The sequence below is a fragment of the Sinocyclocheilus rhinocerous genome, unplaced genomic scaffold (assembly GCF_001515625.1).
Source record: "Sinocyclocheilus rhinocerous isolate Xijiao unplaced genomic scaffold, SAMN03320098_v1.1 scaffold65, whole genome shotgun sequence".
In the NCBI taxonomy this organism is placed as follows: Eukaryota; Metazoa; Chordata; class Actinopteri; order Cypriniformes; family Cyprinidae; genus Sinocyclocheilus; species Sinocyclocheilus rhinocerous.
The window spans coordinates 1022465-1039287 of record NW_015662000.1 but is presented as its reverse complement, the minus strand read 5'-3'; the positions used below and the strand labels follow the sequence as shown (position 1 = coordinate 1039287).

The 16823-nt window shown below is 35.6% G+C and overlaps 1 protein-coding gene across 1 annotated transcript in view; it reads left to right on the top strand.

Annotated features, from left to right (window-relative positions):
• The window catches only part of cntnap2a (contactin associated protein 2a), a 408589-nt gene that overhangs the window by 225328 nt on the left and 166438 nt on the right, over positions 1 to 16823 (top strand). The window contains exons 10-13 of the mRNA XM_016537023.1: positions 2295 to 2457; positions 9481 to 9587; positions 10850 to 10969; positions 12290 to 12490. Of these exons, the coding sequence (XP_016392509.1) occupies positions 2295 to 2457; positions 9481 to 9587; positions 10850 to 10969; positions 12290 to 12490 (591 nt within the window). The remainder of the gene's footprint in view (positions 1 to 2294; positions 2458 to 9480; positions 9588 to 10849; positions 10970 to 12289; positions 12491 to 16823) is intronic.

Genomic DNA, 16823 nt, shown 5'->3' with positions numbered 1-16823 from the left:
ACGTAAACACAGTCATGCGGAAGCTACTCAGAAACCCAGTCAGGAGTGTGAGTTGTGGGCCTCAGCCGTAATTTAGAGTGTTATCTTGTCAGAAAAGTGACTCTCCTCAATTAATTACGACAGCAGAATGGGACAAAAGCAGTCACCGGGAAGTCGCATCCGAGCGTGGGTGACGAAAACCTGCCTTTTCCCACGTCCCTTGTTGATCACAGATCCTGGCGGCTTTCCAGATCCCCACAAATCCTGGCGATCATTGAGATGCCACCGCAGCCCTGCCTTAATTTGTCAGCAGATGCGCGTTTTTTCTTGTTTTCCTCTGTAGTGAGATGCATTTCCCTCAGCGTGTCTTCCAATAGCCCACCTTCCTCATCCTCCTCTGTTGACTGCTCAGGCATATAGACTCCTGGACAGGTGCAGGAAGCAGACAAGACAGATGGCCCAGCAAACTTGAGGAACTTTTGTTTTTGTCTTTTCTCTCTCTTATTTTATTTTTTAAGCGAGCTCCTTGCAAACACTGATGCTTCCAGATGCTCTCGTTTGTAGATTAATGTCAGGGGGCTGCAAGGTGAATCTCAATAGACCTTCCTGTGATCAGCATCATGGAAAGCTTTGTTTACCTCTAATGCAAGCGTAACCAACCCTGAGGATTCTCCAGATCATTGGGGTCTAAGTTCCGCATGTTCTCCCAGGAATATCAGCGGTCCGTGTGAAGAAATCCGTCTAATCTGGGTTTGTTCGGTATTTTTAGGTGTTTTTATCTCATTAGTAGCATCAAAGTTAGCTGATTGTTTGCGATGTGCTTGACCTTTTTTGGTGTCAAAACTATCACTTGGTGAATGAGGTTAGGTTGATAGGTTTTTATCCAGTTAATGGTCCTTACGTTCAGATTTTACACATGTGACATTAGGTTACCTTTCACACATATGACATTAGATCACACTCAGTGACTTTATTTTTGTGTTTAATTTAGTTTTACCTTTTTTTTATCCAGAGCGATGCAGTACACAAATCTCAATCCTACTGTATGAGGTTAAGTGTCTCACTCATAGTGGTTATTTCAGGAGCTCTCCAGCACAGGTCAGTTATAATTAAAGCATTATTTGGACAGGATTATTTTTAGAAATTATGTTGAGTTGCGGTTAATATCAGAGGTCATTATATAACATACGTTGATTACTATAACATATGTTGATTACTGGCCACAGTTAGAGAGATTTTAGTATATCAAAATCGGTCAATATTGAATATACACAGGCCCTCATTATAAGCTCATGTTTTTATTTTAGTATTTTAATTTTTATTTTATTTTACAGTGTGTCTTCAAAATATGACAGTGTATTTTTTAAATAATTATAACTGTATTTAATTAAAAAATTGTTAAATAAAGTTGAAAGAAAAGAATGTGGAAGAAATCAATGCTATTACTTTATAAGGATGCATTAAATTGATCAAAAGTGATAGTAAAAACATCTAACATATTAAGATTACTATTTCAAATAAATGTTGTTTTTTGAAAGATCGTGAAAAATAAAAATAAAACTCTACAGTCCCCCCCCCCAAAAAAAAATATTAAGCACCAAATCTGCATGTTAGAAAGATTTCTGAAGGATCATATGTCACTTCAGCATTGTCATCATAGGAATAAATTATATTTTAAAATATATTAAACTTGAAAAGTTTTTTTAAATCGCATTGAAAATTAATTATTAATTAATATTTTACAATATAATGTTTTTACTGTTTTTAATCAAATAAATTGGTAAGCCTTGCTAAGCATAAGAGACTTCTTTCAAAAACATTTAAAAATCTTACAGATGCCAAATCTTACAGATGCTTTTTTCTTGTGCTTTTTCACACAAAAATTTAAATTCTGTCATTAATTACTCACCCTCATGTCGTTCCAAATCCGTAAGACCTTCGTTCATCTTCAGAACACAAATTAAGATATTTTTGATGAAATCCGAGAGCTTTCTGACCCTGCATAGACAGCAATGCAACTGACACGTTCAAGGCCCAGAAAGGTAGTAAGGACATCATTAAAATAGTCCATGTTACATCAGTGGTTCTACCGTAATATTATGAAGCTTGTTGAATAAAATAGTTTTTTTTTCCGCACAAAAAAAAAGTATTCTCAGCTTCATAAAATTAGGGTGAGTAATTAATAACAGAATGTTTCATTTTTAGGTGAACTATCCCTTTAAGCTTTAATAATCAAATACTATGTCATTATGGTCATAACATACAGTATCTCTTTTTGGCACATAACATCTTTGCTGTGTGTTTTGTTTGTTTAGGTTATTTTTTAAGAACCAGAGCATCTCCCATCCAGCGCTCGTTCCAGGGCTGCATGCAGCTCATTCAAGTGGACGATCAGCTGGCTGACCTCACCGCAGTGGAGCAGGGAAGGATGGGAGCCTTCGAGAACGTCAGCTTGGACATATGTGCCATCATTGACAGGTCAGAGCCAACCCTTCTTCCCTTTCCCTGCCTTTCAACAAACACTGGCTGAGACAGTGATTATCAGGTGCAGCAGACTGAGACTGTGGCTTTATCCCCACCGGCAGCATCTGCCCTGGGGGCAGGATCCATCGCGCTCTGCCTGCTCTCCCTGGAGTTGACCTTCTTCATTCCTCGACTTCAATGGCAGATGAGGAGTTTAATCAGAGAGCAGATGCTATGCGAGAACAGGAGACCGGCTCTTGGTTGTTATCTTTAGATTGATTTTACATACTTTCACTCTCCAAGGCTTAGCGTTTTTGTTTGTTGCCACATTGTTGTGGATACAGCAGAGGCAAATGCCATTAATGGAGATTTATTGATATTAAACAAAACACGTGGAACAATAAACAATCATAGCTGGTCATCCGGGTCTCATTTGTACTGCTTTTGACATAGTATGTAGTGGGGAAGTAGGCATATTCGGATACTGGGCTAATAACAAAAAGCTTGAACATATCTTCAAAACAAAATCTGTATAAAGACTTCAAAATATAATACATATGAACATAAAACCAACCAAATCCCATTACGATGTGCACAACACAACCAAATGAGCAAAGTAAATTAAACTTGAAAAGCAATGTTTTTGAAAACACTGCATTTCAAGATAGACATATTGCCTGCCACATTTGTATCTTTAATGTTTTCATGAAATAATGTCTCATCGCCCAGGCAGGAGGATTCCCAAACAGATGTGAGGGCTAATGTATTCATCCATTGTGCAAGAAAACAGTCATTTGCCTTCAAATTACAGACAATTAAGGGTCAAGCAGCCTGTTTTTAATCACGACTAATCAGATTTGTCTTTATAGTATTTAAAATCAACCTGACCCTTCAAATAGTTAAACTAAATCATCTGTAAGTTGATGATATAATTTTGTTTTTGTTGTTTTTTCAGCTGGGGGCAGATCTGATGTTGGCGTGGTAATTTTTCATGTATCTTGTTTGATGGTAATTCAATTCTATTGAGATGAAGGAAGCATATCTGGAGACTTCCCTAGGAAAAACATCCATTACTGCAATACAGTCTCATTGTGGGATGTATTCACTACACAGTTTCGCAAATTTTATATGCGTAAGTTTTAAAGCAAAAAAAATGTGTTTTATTAACTAATTAACCTTGATTTAACCAGGTTCTCTGTCAGCAGCACTGTTTTTAAATTAAATGTCATTCTATTTAGCAGAAACACACCTTTCAATGTAAACTAGTCTCATTATATAGTAAGTTATGCCTTTTGCCACAATTAACACATCAAACTGCGAAAAGCAGGCAGTAAATGGAATAAAAAACACAACATCTAGAGTCATATTTACAGTGGCCGAGAGATCTCAGTGCGCTGCAATTTAAAGGGTTAGTTCACCCAAAAATGAAAATTAGGTCAAAGGAAGCAAAGTTTCCTTACTTTAGCAAAGGAAAACCAGTCTCCTCTTGGCTTATATCGAAATCCTCTGACATTCTTCTCTACAAATCCTCGTTTTGTACTTCTAATTCTTGACCGTTGTTTTGATCTCTCCGCTGCGTTTCCGCGTGCGTCACTTCTGAGCGGCGCATGCGCAAAGCCGACCTCATACGTCATTCCCCCGGAATGACTGAAGCAATGCAACACCCGCTGAGTGCCATTAAACAGCTTGAAAGATCAAAGACAATGTTTAATATAACTCCGGCTGGATTCGTCTGAAAGAAGAAAGTCATATACACCTAGAATGCCTCGGGGGTGAGTAAAACGCAGCCTAATTTTCATTTTTGGGTGAACTAACCCTTTAAGAAAACACATGCAAATAGAAAAAAGCACCAGCAAATTAATAAAACATCTTCATCACTTTGACAGCACGTGTTGTAAATACTACTGCTCTACTGTGTGTGTGCACTTGGATGGGTTAAAAGCAGAGCACAAATTCTGAGTATGGGTCACCATACTTGGCCACATGTCACTTCACTTGAAAAATACTCACAACACAACCAAATACAAAAACATGCTGCAAAAACAAAAACGCGCTGCAGAAACAGAAAAGTGCTGCAAGTAGCACAAACCACAACGGAACAATTACGAAAATTAACCATGATTTTACTCCAAATAAAATAAATAAAAAAACACCACAGTTTTACTACAGATATCATGGTTAAACTATGGTAAGTGTAGCAAAACCATGGTTAATTTGTGTTAGGGAAGTTGTAGAAGTTAGTCAGCTTACATAACATTTCACAGTTACAGTAATTGTTTATTTCTTATTTAGGCTAATAATATTCAAAAAAGCTAAGGAATCATACGATCAGGGTGTTAAATAAAAAAAAATCTCACCTTTCAGAGTAGACTTTGATAAGCATGTCCGTTTGTCACTTGTTGCGGTTCCCTTAAACATTTGGCGATGTGGCCTGTGAGTATTGGCAGCGCGTTCCTGTATTTTGTCGCGTTGTGAGTATTTGCAGCACGTGTGTTGTCAAACTGATGGAGATATTTTCTTAATTTTTGATTTTCTTAGATGTTTTCTCAGCGCGTTGAGCTGTCTCGTCCACCGTACATAAAAAAAAAAAAAGTTGAACTCTTCATTTCGATGATGTGCTACGAAAGATGCAGTGGTCAAAAACATCTGTCTACTGCATATATATATATTCTGTATGGATCACATTCTGTATGAATCTAGTTCACACAAAATTGCTAGCTCAAAATATCAGCGTTTTCTAATGAGTTTGAAATTGCCTATTGTGCTTAGAAAATTTCAGGTTAAACAGCACTTGACTTGACATTAACGGCCTCCTACGTTAAGTGCAAAGAATAGATAATTAATAAATAACTATTTGCTTTCTTTGTGTTCTTTTGCTCATTTATACATTTATGTTTGCAGCTCATTTACGTTGCTCCTCACTGATAAAGACCCGCATATTGAGGCATTGTTTATATTCCATTAGATTTCTTACAGCTCAGTTCGAAGCTTAAGCTCCACTTTAATTGTATGTAAAGATGCATTGTTCTTTAATGCGTCTCATTAGCCTTATACCTCAGGGCTGAGTACATTCTCAACATGATTTAAAGACAAGCTCAGTTCATTCTGCATGTCTTTCTGCCATTTTAAATTCATATCCCTCTCACTGACAATATTTCGATGATGTTTCAGATGAACTTCCTGTTTATTTATGTTTTTGAGGTTACGGTTTATACTGCAATACAGTTAGTTGTAAGTCCCCAGAGGAAAATCTTTTCCTTTATTAGATCAGGCTAGATACCGAATCGCTCGCTCTCCCTCCGAACGGAGTGAACTGTAATAATAGAGGAGGCAAGAGACTGTTGAACGCTCTCCCTGTGTGTTTTTCCGTCAGCGTAATGATGCTTCTCTGGCAAAGCTCCATAGTGCCAGCACAGTGAGGAGCAAACTCATTATATGGGATCGGAAGGGGGGCTACCGCTCGCCACGCCATTGATTTTATGTTCGCTTTCATCAGGCCAGGTGATGCACTATCAATCTCCTTTACCAAACGTGTCCCTGTGTTTGACATGTAAAAGAATATTCCATGTCCTCCCACCAGGAAGACACTAAAACACACGACCTTGCAGTTAGATACAGCTCAAATCACATCCTCTCCTTCTACAGGAGATTTTTTTTTCTCTTTTTCTCACCCCTGCAGTATTTCACACACATCAATTTCCCTCACATCAAGCTATTTCACGCATAAGCTGTTCTGCCGAACTTCTGGAGGCCTTCTTAGAATGTGACTCATCCTAAATAGCTGTGCAAAACGTTTGACGTAATGGCGTGTCGAGTGGGGGGTGAGACGGGACGAGAGGGGCTACCGGCTAATCTGCGCCCATCTCTGAGGAGATGCAGATTGGTGTCTCACCCCAACAAGTCTAATCTGACAGAGGCATTTAAAGTCACGTGCTTTCTCTGTTCATAATGGTTGCATTAGAAAACTGTCACTTTCCATTACAAAAGCACAGCTAGGGATGTAAACAGCCAGAGCAGGGAAAAACGATGCTCTGGTCTCCAGGGTTGGGGAAGCTGCTTTGAAACTGTAATTTGTTAAGGTTGTTGAACAGTAGTCAAGATACTCTTTTGCAAAAGTCAAGAAACTCTTTTGAAAAGTAGCTAAATTTAAGCTACTTGAGAGTGCAGCTAAGTAACTATCTGGTAATGTCATTTTTAATTTAATCAGAGCTGTTTTCTTCTGGGTTTTTCAAAGAGAGTTTTCGAAAGAATCTAGTAAAGAAAGAATATAGAATGTAGGGTGACTGCATTCAACGTGAATAGGTTACATTTATACTAAATTCAATATTAAAAGTAGTGTGTATTATAAATAGTGTTTATATGAACTTTACAAATTAACTGATTCACTAGAATGGACCAGACTTTCCACACTGGCATATAAGAGAAAATTCAAAAGAATCCAATTTTTCAGTGAATGAGTTTAGTAGAATGAATCAGACTAACCACTTGTGTATTAGAGAGAATGTTTATGAAACGATTAACTCAAATGAATCGTATTTTCCAATATTCCATGTGAGCAAAATGTTTGATGAATCACTTTACTATAATGAATCAGACTTTACACTCTTGCGTATTTGAGAGAATGTTTATGAAGCGGTTTGCTCAAATGAATCAAATTTTCCAGTTCGACATGTGAGAGAGAATTGTTTGAGATGTGTCATTTTAATAGAATGAATCAGACTTTTCGCTTTTGCATTTGAGAATGTTTTAAAAAGCAATTCTCTCAAATAAATCAAATTCTCCATTTTATAAGAGAAGAATGTTTGGGAAGGATCCCTTTATTAGAATGAATCAGATTTGCCACTTGTGTATTAGAGAGAATTTTTATAAAACGATTCACTCAAATAAATCAAATTTCCCAATACTACTTAGGAGAGCGGAATGTTTGATGAGTCACTTTACTAGAATGAATCAGACTTTACACTCTTGCGTATTTGAGAGAATATTTGTGAAGCGATTTGCTCAAATGAATCAAATTTTCCAGTGCCTACAGTACATGTGAAAGAAAATTGTGTCTATTTGATAGAATGAATCAGACTTTTCACTTTTGTAAATGAGAGAAAATGTTTATGGAAGCAATTCACTCTAATCAAATTCTCAATTTTTACATCTAAGTGGAATGTTTGGGAAGAATCACTTTATTAGAATGAATCAGATTGAATTCCGCTGTTGCATATGAGAGAGCATTTATGAATCGATTCACTCAAATGAATCAAATTTTCCAATGCTACATGTGAGAGAGGAATATTTGAGATTAATCAGTTTGCTAGAAAAAATGAGACTTTCCAACATCACATATAAGAAAAATGTTTTAGTAGAATAGTTTTCATACCAAGACATTGCCTAGACACAAATATCCACACATTTTCTTTCGTGCTCTTTATCTTTCTTTGGAAAATTGTGATGGAAATCTCTTGGAAGCTAAGTGACCATGCAACAGGAAATGCTTGTTCAGGCTCACTGCTCTGCAATCTCCGGCTCTCTGCTTGGCCAGGAACAACAGTGAAATTTGTAACTTTCTGGCTCGCGAGAGCTGAGCTATTACCAAGGTTCTTTTCGAATCTATTACTGAGAAGCTATTACCAAGGTCTTATCTCCCAGTGACATGTTGCTGTTGACTCTGACTTAATTTTTATTATTGGACTGAGTCATCAGTGGCATCAAATTTCCAGGGACAGTTCTGTTGCTGGAGTTTGATTAATGAACAGTCTAAACTCTATCTGTACCTTTCTCCTCCAGGCACAGATGGCCATTGAGGTAACCCAATTAATCGAGACATGCCATCCTATACAAAATCTACAGTTTGACAGCACCGAAGCTCTGAAAAAGTACGACAATAGCAGTAACGAAGAACTTGTCAGACTTAAGGTTCATTGTCAATGGCATTGTCACAGCTCCTCCTATGAGACATCGGCCTAATGAGTATTAGCTCCAAAGGGATTGTTCCCTAATTTTATTTCATACCGCATTTTGCCGTGTTAATGGATTTGACGTGCAGTTGGCAGGACTGTATGAGGAGCTGTGGAAGTGGATGGCTCACGTTCAGCACAGTTGATGTTTTCAACATCTTCTCAAAGTACAGAACAATATTTTTGGTGAAATTTGAAGTATGTTATTTCACATTCAGTACTTTTCCTGAATATGCAAACTTGATATATTATGATTAATGCACTCGCAATGTACAGTAGTTTAACTACTGTATAATTGTGTCTGATATTTGTATTTGTATGTTTTTTAATTATTTTATGTATTTATTTATTTTTACTTTAATGTTCAAATTGCTCTCAAATTGATCTGTATCTGTTGATCTGTGTTTATGAAATAAAGCTGAAATAAAATGCTACATAAAATATAAAAAAGTAAACAAGCACATAACAAAATAAAATTATAAAAATCTAAAAAATAAAATCTAATTCAAAATATAAATAAATGCTATAATACTATATAAATATTACTAAAATAACACTGTTTGACTGTGGATGGTAACTGTTTTACCTCTGGAGTGTTCATTTCATTGTTTTTCTTTTTTACGTTTGTCGTTTTTTAATTCATCTGTGTATTGAAAATCAAAATAAACATAAGTGTTACATAAAAGGGGAACATAAAAGTGTTTCAACTGTTAATTAATTAGTTAATTAATTTTTTAACATTGTAAGACTTTGATGAAGTAAATGACTCATTGTCATCCTCTTCAACACATTCTCAGTGTTTTTAACTGAGCTGACACTCAGTAATGTATTTCATTAAGTGCCTGTATCAACTGTGTTATAAAAGCTGTTGCCACTCAGAAAAAAAGTGCACAAAATTGGTCAAATTGTTCTTCTATTTAAAGCAGCACAGCGGATGGGAACATAGAGGTCTTGAGATACATTTTTAAAACTATGAACGTAAAATCAGAGCGAAAAGTATTGAAATGATCAGAGATATTAGGCACTTTTTTCTGGCACGTTTTTCATTTACCACACATGTATTTAAATGTGTAATTCTGCTTTTTTTCAGATGTATGCCAAACCAATGTGAACATGGAGGGCGATGCAGCCAGACCTGGGATGGTTTCACATGCACCTGTGATGGGACGGGATACACCGGAGCCACCTGTCACACATGTAAGAATGTGTGTTTGGGTGTATTTTATTTTATTAATTCATTTTATTTTATTTTATTCTTAATGGTTGTGTGTGCATATATGCATGTGGCATATTGCTGGTTATTTATTCTGATTAAATATCACGCTTTCCTAGAAATGAAGGATTTTTTGTGACATAAATGCATTGCCACAGAAATGGTGGAGAACAAAGAAAAGCTTTGTTTTATGTGTAATGAGGGGGAATGGGGAAAAACGAGAATGGGAAACTGTGAAAAACGCAATTCTGTTTAACTAATATGTAGAAGACCTTTCTGAGAAATGTCAGGGTTCTGCGTAACAGTATTTGCTTTCCCTGTATTTGCTTTTATCCATGAATAAGGTGTTAATGACGTAGACAGATTCTTGTTTCGACTGTTTTCGGAGCAGCTTAAACACGAAATTCTAAAATGTTCTGTTTGTTACCAGGTTTAAATGATACTTTGACATAACAACTGAAATGGAAGCATGGGAAATTTTAATCAGCATTGATTTCAGCAGTTTGATGCATTTTAATTTCTCTGAAATGTTTTTATTGATACTTTTCCATTTTGAATGAAACTGCAATTCTCTCCAATTCTCTCCCCACAACCATCATATTTGATTACATTTTCATTGCAACAGTTCATTACAATGCATTCTGGAATTTCCTTCTCTGAATGATGTGATACTGCTCTTAAATTTGGCCAAAACAAGATATTCTTATATACAAGAAGTTTACTACCTTTCGAAATGACCTTCACATCTGGAGTGGCACCTACGACTCCTTCAGACACTTGCTAGGTTTTGAAACAGAGCTATTGATTGATATGAAAACGTCTGTTGTATTCTCTATGAAGACTGTTCTCAGAGAAATAGTTCAGAATCACTACTGAGTGAAACTTTTTAAGACCCCAGGGGTTAGATGGAGAGGAGAAGAGACTGGAAGTTACACGGCGGCAGCAGTTACACATAAGTCAATGGAAAAGATGTTGAACTCTGTTGAGTTACTTCCCTCAAACCTCTCCACAGACAAAAACAAGGTTGTACTGGTCAATAGTCAAGCTAGAAAACATATTGTGTATATGCTATTGACCAGTGCGACCTTGTTTTCGTATTTGGACAGGCACAATAAATATATATATATATATATATATTTACTGTACTCCATAATATTGCGTTAGCAAAGATGCTGCTTCTGTTATTCGACATTTATTAACTAAATACTTTCTATTTAACTTAACATCTTTTATTTCTTACCTACAGCTGTCTATGAGCAGTCCTGTGAAGCTTACAAGCATTTGGGAAGATCATCTGATTCCTACTGGATTGACCCAGATGGAAGCGGACCATTAGGTCCTTTTAAAGTCATCTGCAACATGACAGGTAAAATGTGCATTTTTTATTTATTTGTGGCGTACCATAGCACTGAATCCAAAAAGCCCATCGATTGTGCATGATTAATAAATCAAGCCTTTTACTGAGTATTACATGCTTTCGAGAACCCCTGTATCCCAGGGTTTTTAAAATCCCTCCTATCGCCTCCAGTGACAATCTTTCATTTCAGCTTCTCAACCCATTTGTTTTCAAGCCTCATGAGCATTCTTTTATCAGTCTAGGTCCACATCATCCCACTGATCCGAAAAGAAATAAATAAAATTAAATGGAAGTCTTACATGTAGGGACATTCAAGTATGTAGGAACATCTGGACATAAAATGTTATAATTTCAGGGCAGGAACTGTAGGCATCTCAGAGCATAGGAAATCCCTGAGAGGACACGGTAGAGAGCAAAAATCATCCAGAAAAGAAAGTGTCTGTCAATTTCAGAACTATGTAATGTTCATTTAACATTTTTTTAGGGTAAATATTGTGATTCTTTGAGGTGGGAAGAAAAGATTATGGCTACAGGATCCGGTGGATTTGAATAATATAAACAAAACAAAAAAAAAATGTTTTTTAGAACGTCAGTATTTATTAGATCCCATTAAATAAAACTTGAATAAGTGGAAGGAAATATTGCCATAATGGATCCAGAATGTGTTAAATCAGTTTGTAATTACTTATTTACTTGTTACTTTAATGAGAAAATATCTTCTTGATTTCATATGTCAATTAAAAAGCTAAGAACTTTTTCAAACTTTTCTTATTTAAAAAAAATGCTTTACTGTAGTATGTATTTTGCCCTTTTAGTTGGGTAAAATTCTGGGGTGATTATTCATTATGAATAATATTATATAATCAATTATATAATAATTAAATATTAGGTATACTCTACTGTTCAGATGTTAGGGGTCAGTCATTTTTAAAAAGACATTAATACTTTTATTCAGCAAGGATGCATTAAAATTTACCAAAAAAGTAAAAATCCTGAGAAAACATTTATAATAATAAGAAATGTTTCTTAAGCACCAAATCAGCATATTAGAATAATTTATGAAGGATCATGTGACACTGAAGTAATGATGCTGAAAATTCAGCTTTGCATCACAGGAATAAATTACATTTTAACATATATTATTTTTAATTGTTCTTTTCAAATATATATTTTTGAACAGTAGTGTAATTTCTTTTTATATCTCTGTAAACATGAAGAGCATATGCTTATGTTACAGTATTAACATACGTATATTTTAATGAATCTGTCAACTTTTCTTGCAATGCCAGTCAGTTTACCTTTTTATGACCATTATTGTATCTGTTTCAGAGGACAAGGTTTGGACGACTGTGGTGAATAACCTGCCGGCGCAGACAGCAGTGACTGGCTCCAGCCGGGAGAGACGGACAGTACTGCAGCTGAACTACAGTGCCTCTATGGAGCAGGTCACAGCTATAACCAACAGTGCTGAACACTGCGAGCAGCACGTAGCCTATGCCTGCCGAATGTCACGCCTACTCAACACACCAGGTACAGAGAGATCGTCTGAGTGTGTGTGTGTGTGTGTGTGTGCGGGCTTGTGTTGCAGAGTATAGATGCTTATAAGGACTTGTGGGGTGATAGAAGGTTATCTAAAACCTTGAATAAAAACATTTAATTTTATCCAACTGTACTGATACTTCTTACCGGAACAAATGAGGGTCAAGTGTCTTGATAACCAGGTAAACTGATGGTAGAATAGGATTGCGACCTTAATAGCCCCTCCGTGGCTGATGCGCGCCCACTCTCCACTGCTCTCGGTTTAAACCCGCTTATTTTTGGCGGTTTGCCCAGTTGCTCGACTGCAATACCACCCCAGAACATGGTTTATGATGTAATGGCTTGATTTCAGGAGAATTAGTGTTACATTTGCTCACTTTCTGTGTGTATGTGTGGGCTAACAGCTGGACTTCATAACTAATTAGTGCTAAATAAAATCATAACAATGCAAAAGGGTTCTATAGAAAGGAAATAGTTGAATCACAATTCTTAGAGAAACAAGTTAAGGAAGTATGAACACATTTATGCACAATTTTCCTGGTTAACGGGGTGGGCGGTTTAAGATTATCTCGCTAATAGTTTCATGTGCACTCTTCTAATTAGCGGTTTAAGAGATTTAAATTGACAAGCTGTTTATGGAGTCTGCAGAAGAAATGGTTAAAGGTTAAAATGTAGGAAGTAAAGTAAATGTATTGGGAATAGAAGGGTTTTTCAAATCTGTTCTCAAGTAAAGATCTCTGAATTGGTTATGTATCTGAAAAAAATATGTTAAGCATATTTATCTAGCATATATGGTAATGGAGTATATAATCGGAAACATGTACGCTTGTTAAAAAGTTTGGGGTCAGTATACAATTATTATTATTGTTATAATTATTATTATTAAATCAATACTTTTCTGCAGCAACAACACATTCAGTCGACCAAAAGTGCCGTTAAAGACATTTATAATGTCTCAAAAAACTCACTTAAAAAGTTATTTAGTATAATTTTGCCAGAAAAAGTTTTAGAATTTTTATCATATGTTAATGTAAAAAATCGTGTAATATGTGTTTTGTTTGTTTGCTGGCTTTTATTGTATTTGTTATACTTTAATTTTTTTAATAGTTTTTGCCATGAAAATAGCCTAAGATGCTGCCCTGGCATTAAATAAAAATATACTACTACTAATGTCTCAAAAAACAATTTTTAACATTGATAATAAGACGTTTAAGCGCCAAATCAGCATATTAGAATGATTTCTTAAGGATCATGTGACACTAAGTAATGGCTGCTGAAAATTCAGCTTTTTCATCACAGGAATAAATTACGTTTTAAAATATATAATTAAATATATAACAGCTATTTTAAATCATATTTCACAATTTTTACTATATTTGTGATTAAATAAATGCAGCCTGGGTAAGCATAAGAGACTTTCAGAAATATAAAAAAAAATCTTACCAACCTCAAACCTTTGAACAGTATTTATAATGTCATAATGCTGACCGAAGGATTTTCCTACTCTTTCTCTCTCACACTGCACTTCAAGCCTCTTCGTCTTCATTCCTGCAGCTCGCGATCATTTGCCTTCTCTCTCATTCATTTGCTCTTATATGCTCTGCCAGTCTTTGCCACTATCCTCTGGCACTCCTGCGACCCATTTTCTGATTACAGTCAGCAATAACAATTTGCAGTGTGGCTGTGGCGCTGGGCGCTGATGCTAATCTATTAATGAGCATGCAGGTCAGTAAAGGCTGCTGTGCATGTTCTTACTGCTAATCTGACTTTGGATAAAGCCTCTGCTCTTATTGTGGACTCGTCCTCTGGGCTTCTCTCCCACTACATTTTTGACTCTATGCCATCTATGTGAAATTAGGCATGAACCGAAACTCACTCTCAGCCAGTGCAGGTGAGGGCAGAGTAGGCATGTTCAGCCTCAATGGATGTATAGAGACAAAGTAGTTTACTAGAATCAACACGCAAAATGCCATGTCTTGAACATCTCATTTTATTTCTCTCTGTTAGTATCAAACAAAATGAGTAAATAAATAAAAGAACAAAACCATATGTGTCATGTCAAATCAACATTAATGATTACATTTTGTTTTTATTTTACTTATATTTTAAGTGACAATATAAAATAATTACAGTACAGTAATTTAATTGAATACTTTTTAAATTAGGGCTGTGCAATTAATTGCATGCGATTGTCATGTGCATCTCGTCAGTAAAGCCGGTTCTGTGATTAGTAGTAAATCTCCATCAGTGCTTTCAGATGGAGCAGCATTTACTACACAGAGCCATATTTCACTGACAAGCTACACAAAATCGCGTTCATAATCGCCAGTAAACCGGTTTTACTGACGAGATGCATTTAATATGTAGTAAATTAAATACTTTAAAAAAACTTTTATAAATTATCATCATCATTATTATTATTATTATTATCATTATTATTTGCTTTATGATATTTTGTGCATAAAGCATTTCATTTTAATTTGTAGTAAATTCAATATTTTTATATTATTATTATTACTATTATTTTATAATGATATTTTTGTGTGTAAAGCATTTAATTTAAATTTAATTAGTCATTTTAAATTGTAATTATTATTAATAGGAATTGTAGTAGTATTGTTTTATAATATTTTTTGCGTAAAGCATTTCATTTTAATTTATAAACTATTTAGTATATATTTAATAATTATTATTATTATCATCATCATATTCATTAATATTATTTGCTTTATGATGTTTTGTGCATAAAGCATTTCATTTTAATTTGTAGTAAATTAAATATTTTGATATTATTATTATTATTATATTTTTCTATGTAAAGCATTTATTTGAAATGTATTTAGTATTTTTGAATCGCAGTTACTATTAGTAGGAGTTGTAGTAGTTTTGTTTTATATTATTTTTGTTTAACACATTTAATTTTTTTTGTTTTATAATAATAATAATAATTTAATATGTGGTGAATTAAATTCTTTTAAAATACTTTTATAAATTATTATTATGATTTATATTATTATTATTATTATTATTATTATATTTTATAATGATATTTGTTTTCTGTGTAAATCATCTTTATTAATGCACTTTTAACAGCATTGTTTGTTTGTTTAGCACAATGAGAACAAAATACAATGCACACCTGAGTCTTGTGGTCTAAACACCACTTTTCTGAATAGCTCTGCTTGATAATAACACATATTTAGTCAGATTGTGTGTGGGGTGGGAGTGTATGAGACATTACATGATGAGATTTACAGAGTAGTTTGTTTCACCATGTTATGTAGTGAATGATAGCTGGCGATGTGCACTGGACTGATAGCTTGTCCATCACAGCTCTGCTCTCTGGCCTTCAGTCATCTTTACTGAAGAACAATCAGTGCGGTAGTATGCAGTTATGCACTGTGTTGTCAAACGTGTAGGATGGACAGTGTCTCTCCGAGTGTTTGTGTGCCTCCTTATATTAATGCAGTTTTCTAGTTTTGCATGATTTATCTGTTTCCAGATAACTTTGTTCATTTTATAATAGACAGACAAGATCACATTTTGGGGATCAGTGTTGGTAATGGCAGGGAAAGCAGTCAGCCAGTCAGCATATTGACAGAGCATATGCTCAGCTGATGAGCATTAGTGCAGAGTTGTGTAGTGTCCATGTCACCAGAAGCTCTGTAACGTGGCTGACGAGACGTGAGACGTACGGATCCATGTGCAAGCTTTATTCACAGGCGTGGTCAGAAACAGGCATGGGTCAGACAACGGCAAACAGGAATATGGAGGACAAGACACAAGAATAATCCTAGGGCTAGCGAAGGTCAACGAACGGCGAACAGAATCAAAAGGGCGAGACTAAAGGGATAAATCCAGGAAACCAGGCAAGGATCAGAAACCGAGAAAACAGACAAGGCAAGACTAGGCTAAGGCAGGGTAAACTAACAAGGGCTTTGTAGTGTAGCTATCAAATGATAAGCGCTAAACAATACTCGGCACCGGGAAGGGATCAGAGTGAGTGTTAAATAGTGAGTGAGTGATATGAAACAGCTGTGTGCAATCAGTGCTGTGTGCAATCAGTGAAACAGCTGTGTGCAATCAGTGCTGTGTGCAATCAGTGAAACAGCTGTGTGCAATCAGTGCTGTGTGCAATCAGAGCAATGAATGATGGGATATGTAGTCCGGGGTGATATGCAACAGTGTGTAGTGCGAGAGTCAATGAAAATGGAAAGGGTGACCTCTGATGGCTAGCAGACGGAAGTTCATGGACCGGATACGTAACAAGTATAGCCTACAACACCCCATCAGTTATATTCAGGTCAATAGTGCCACCTGTTGG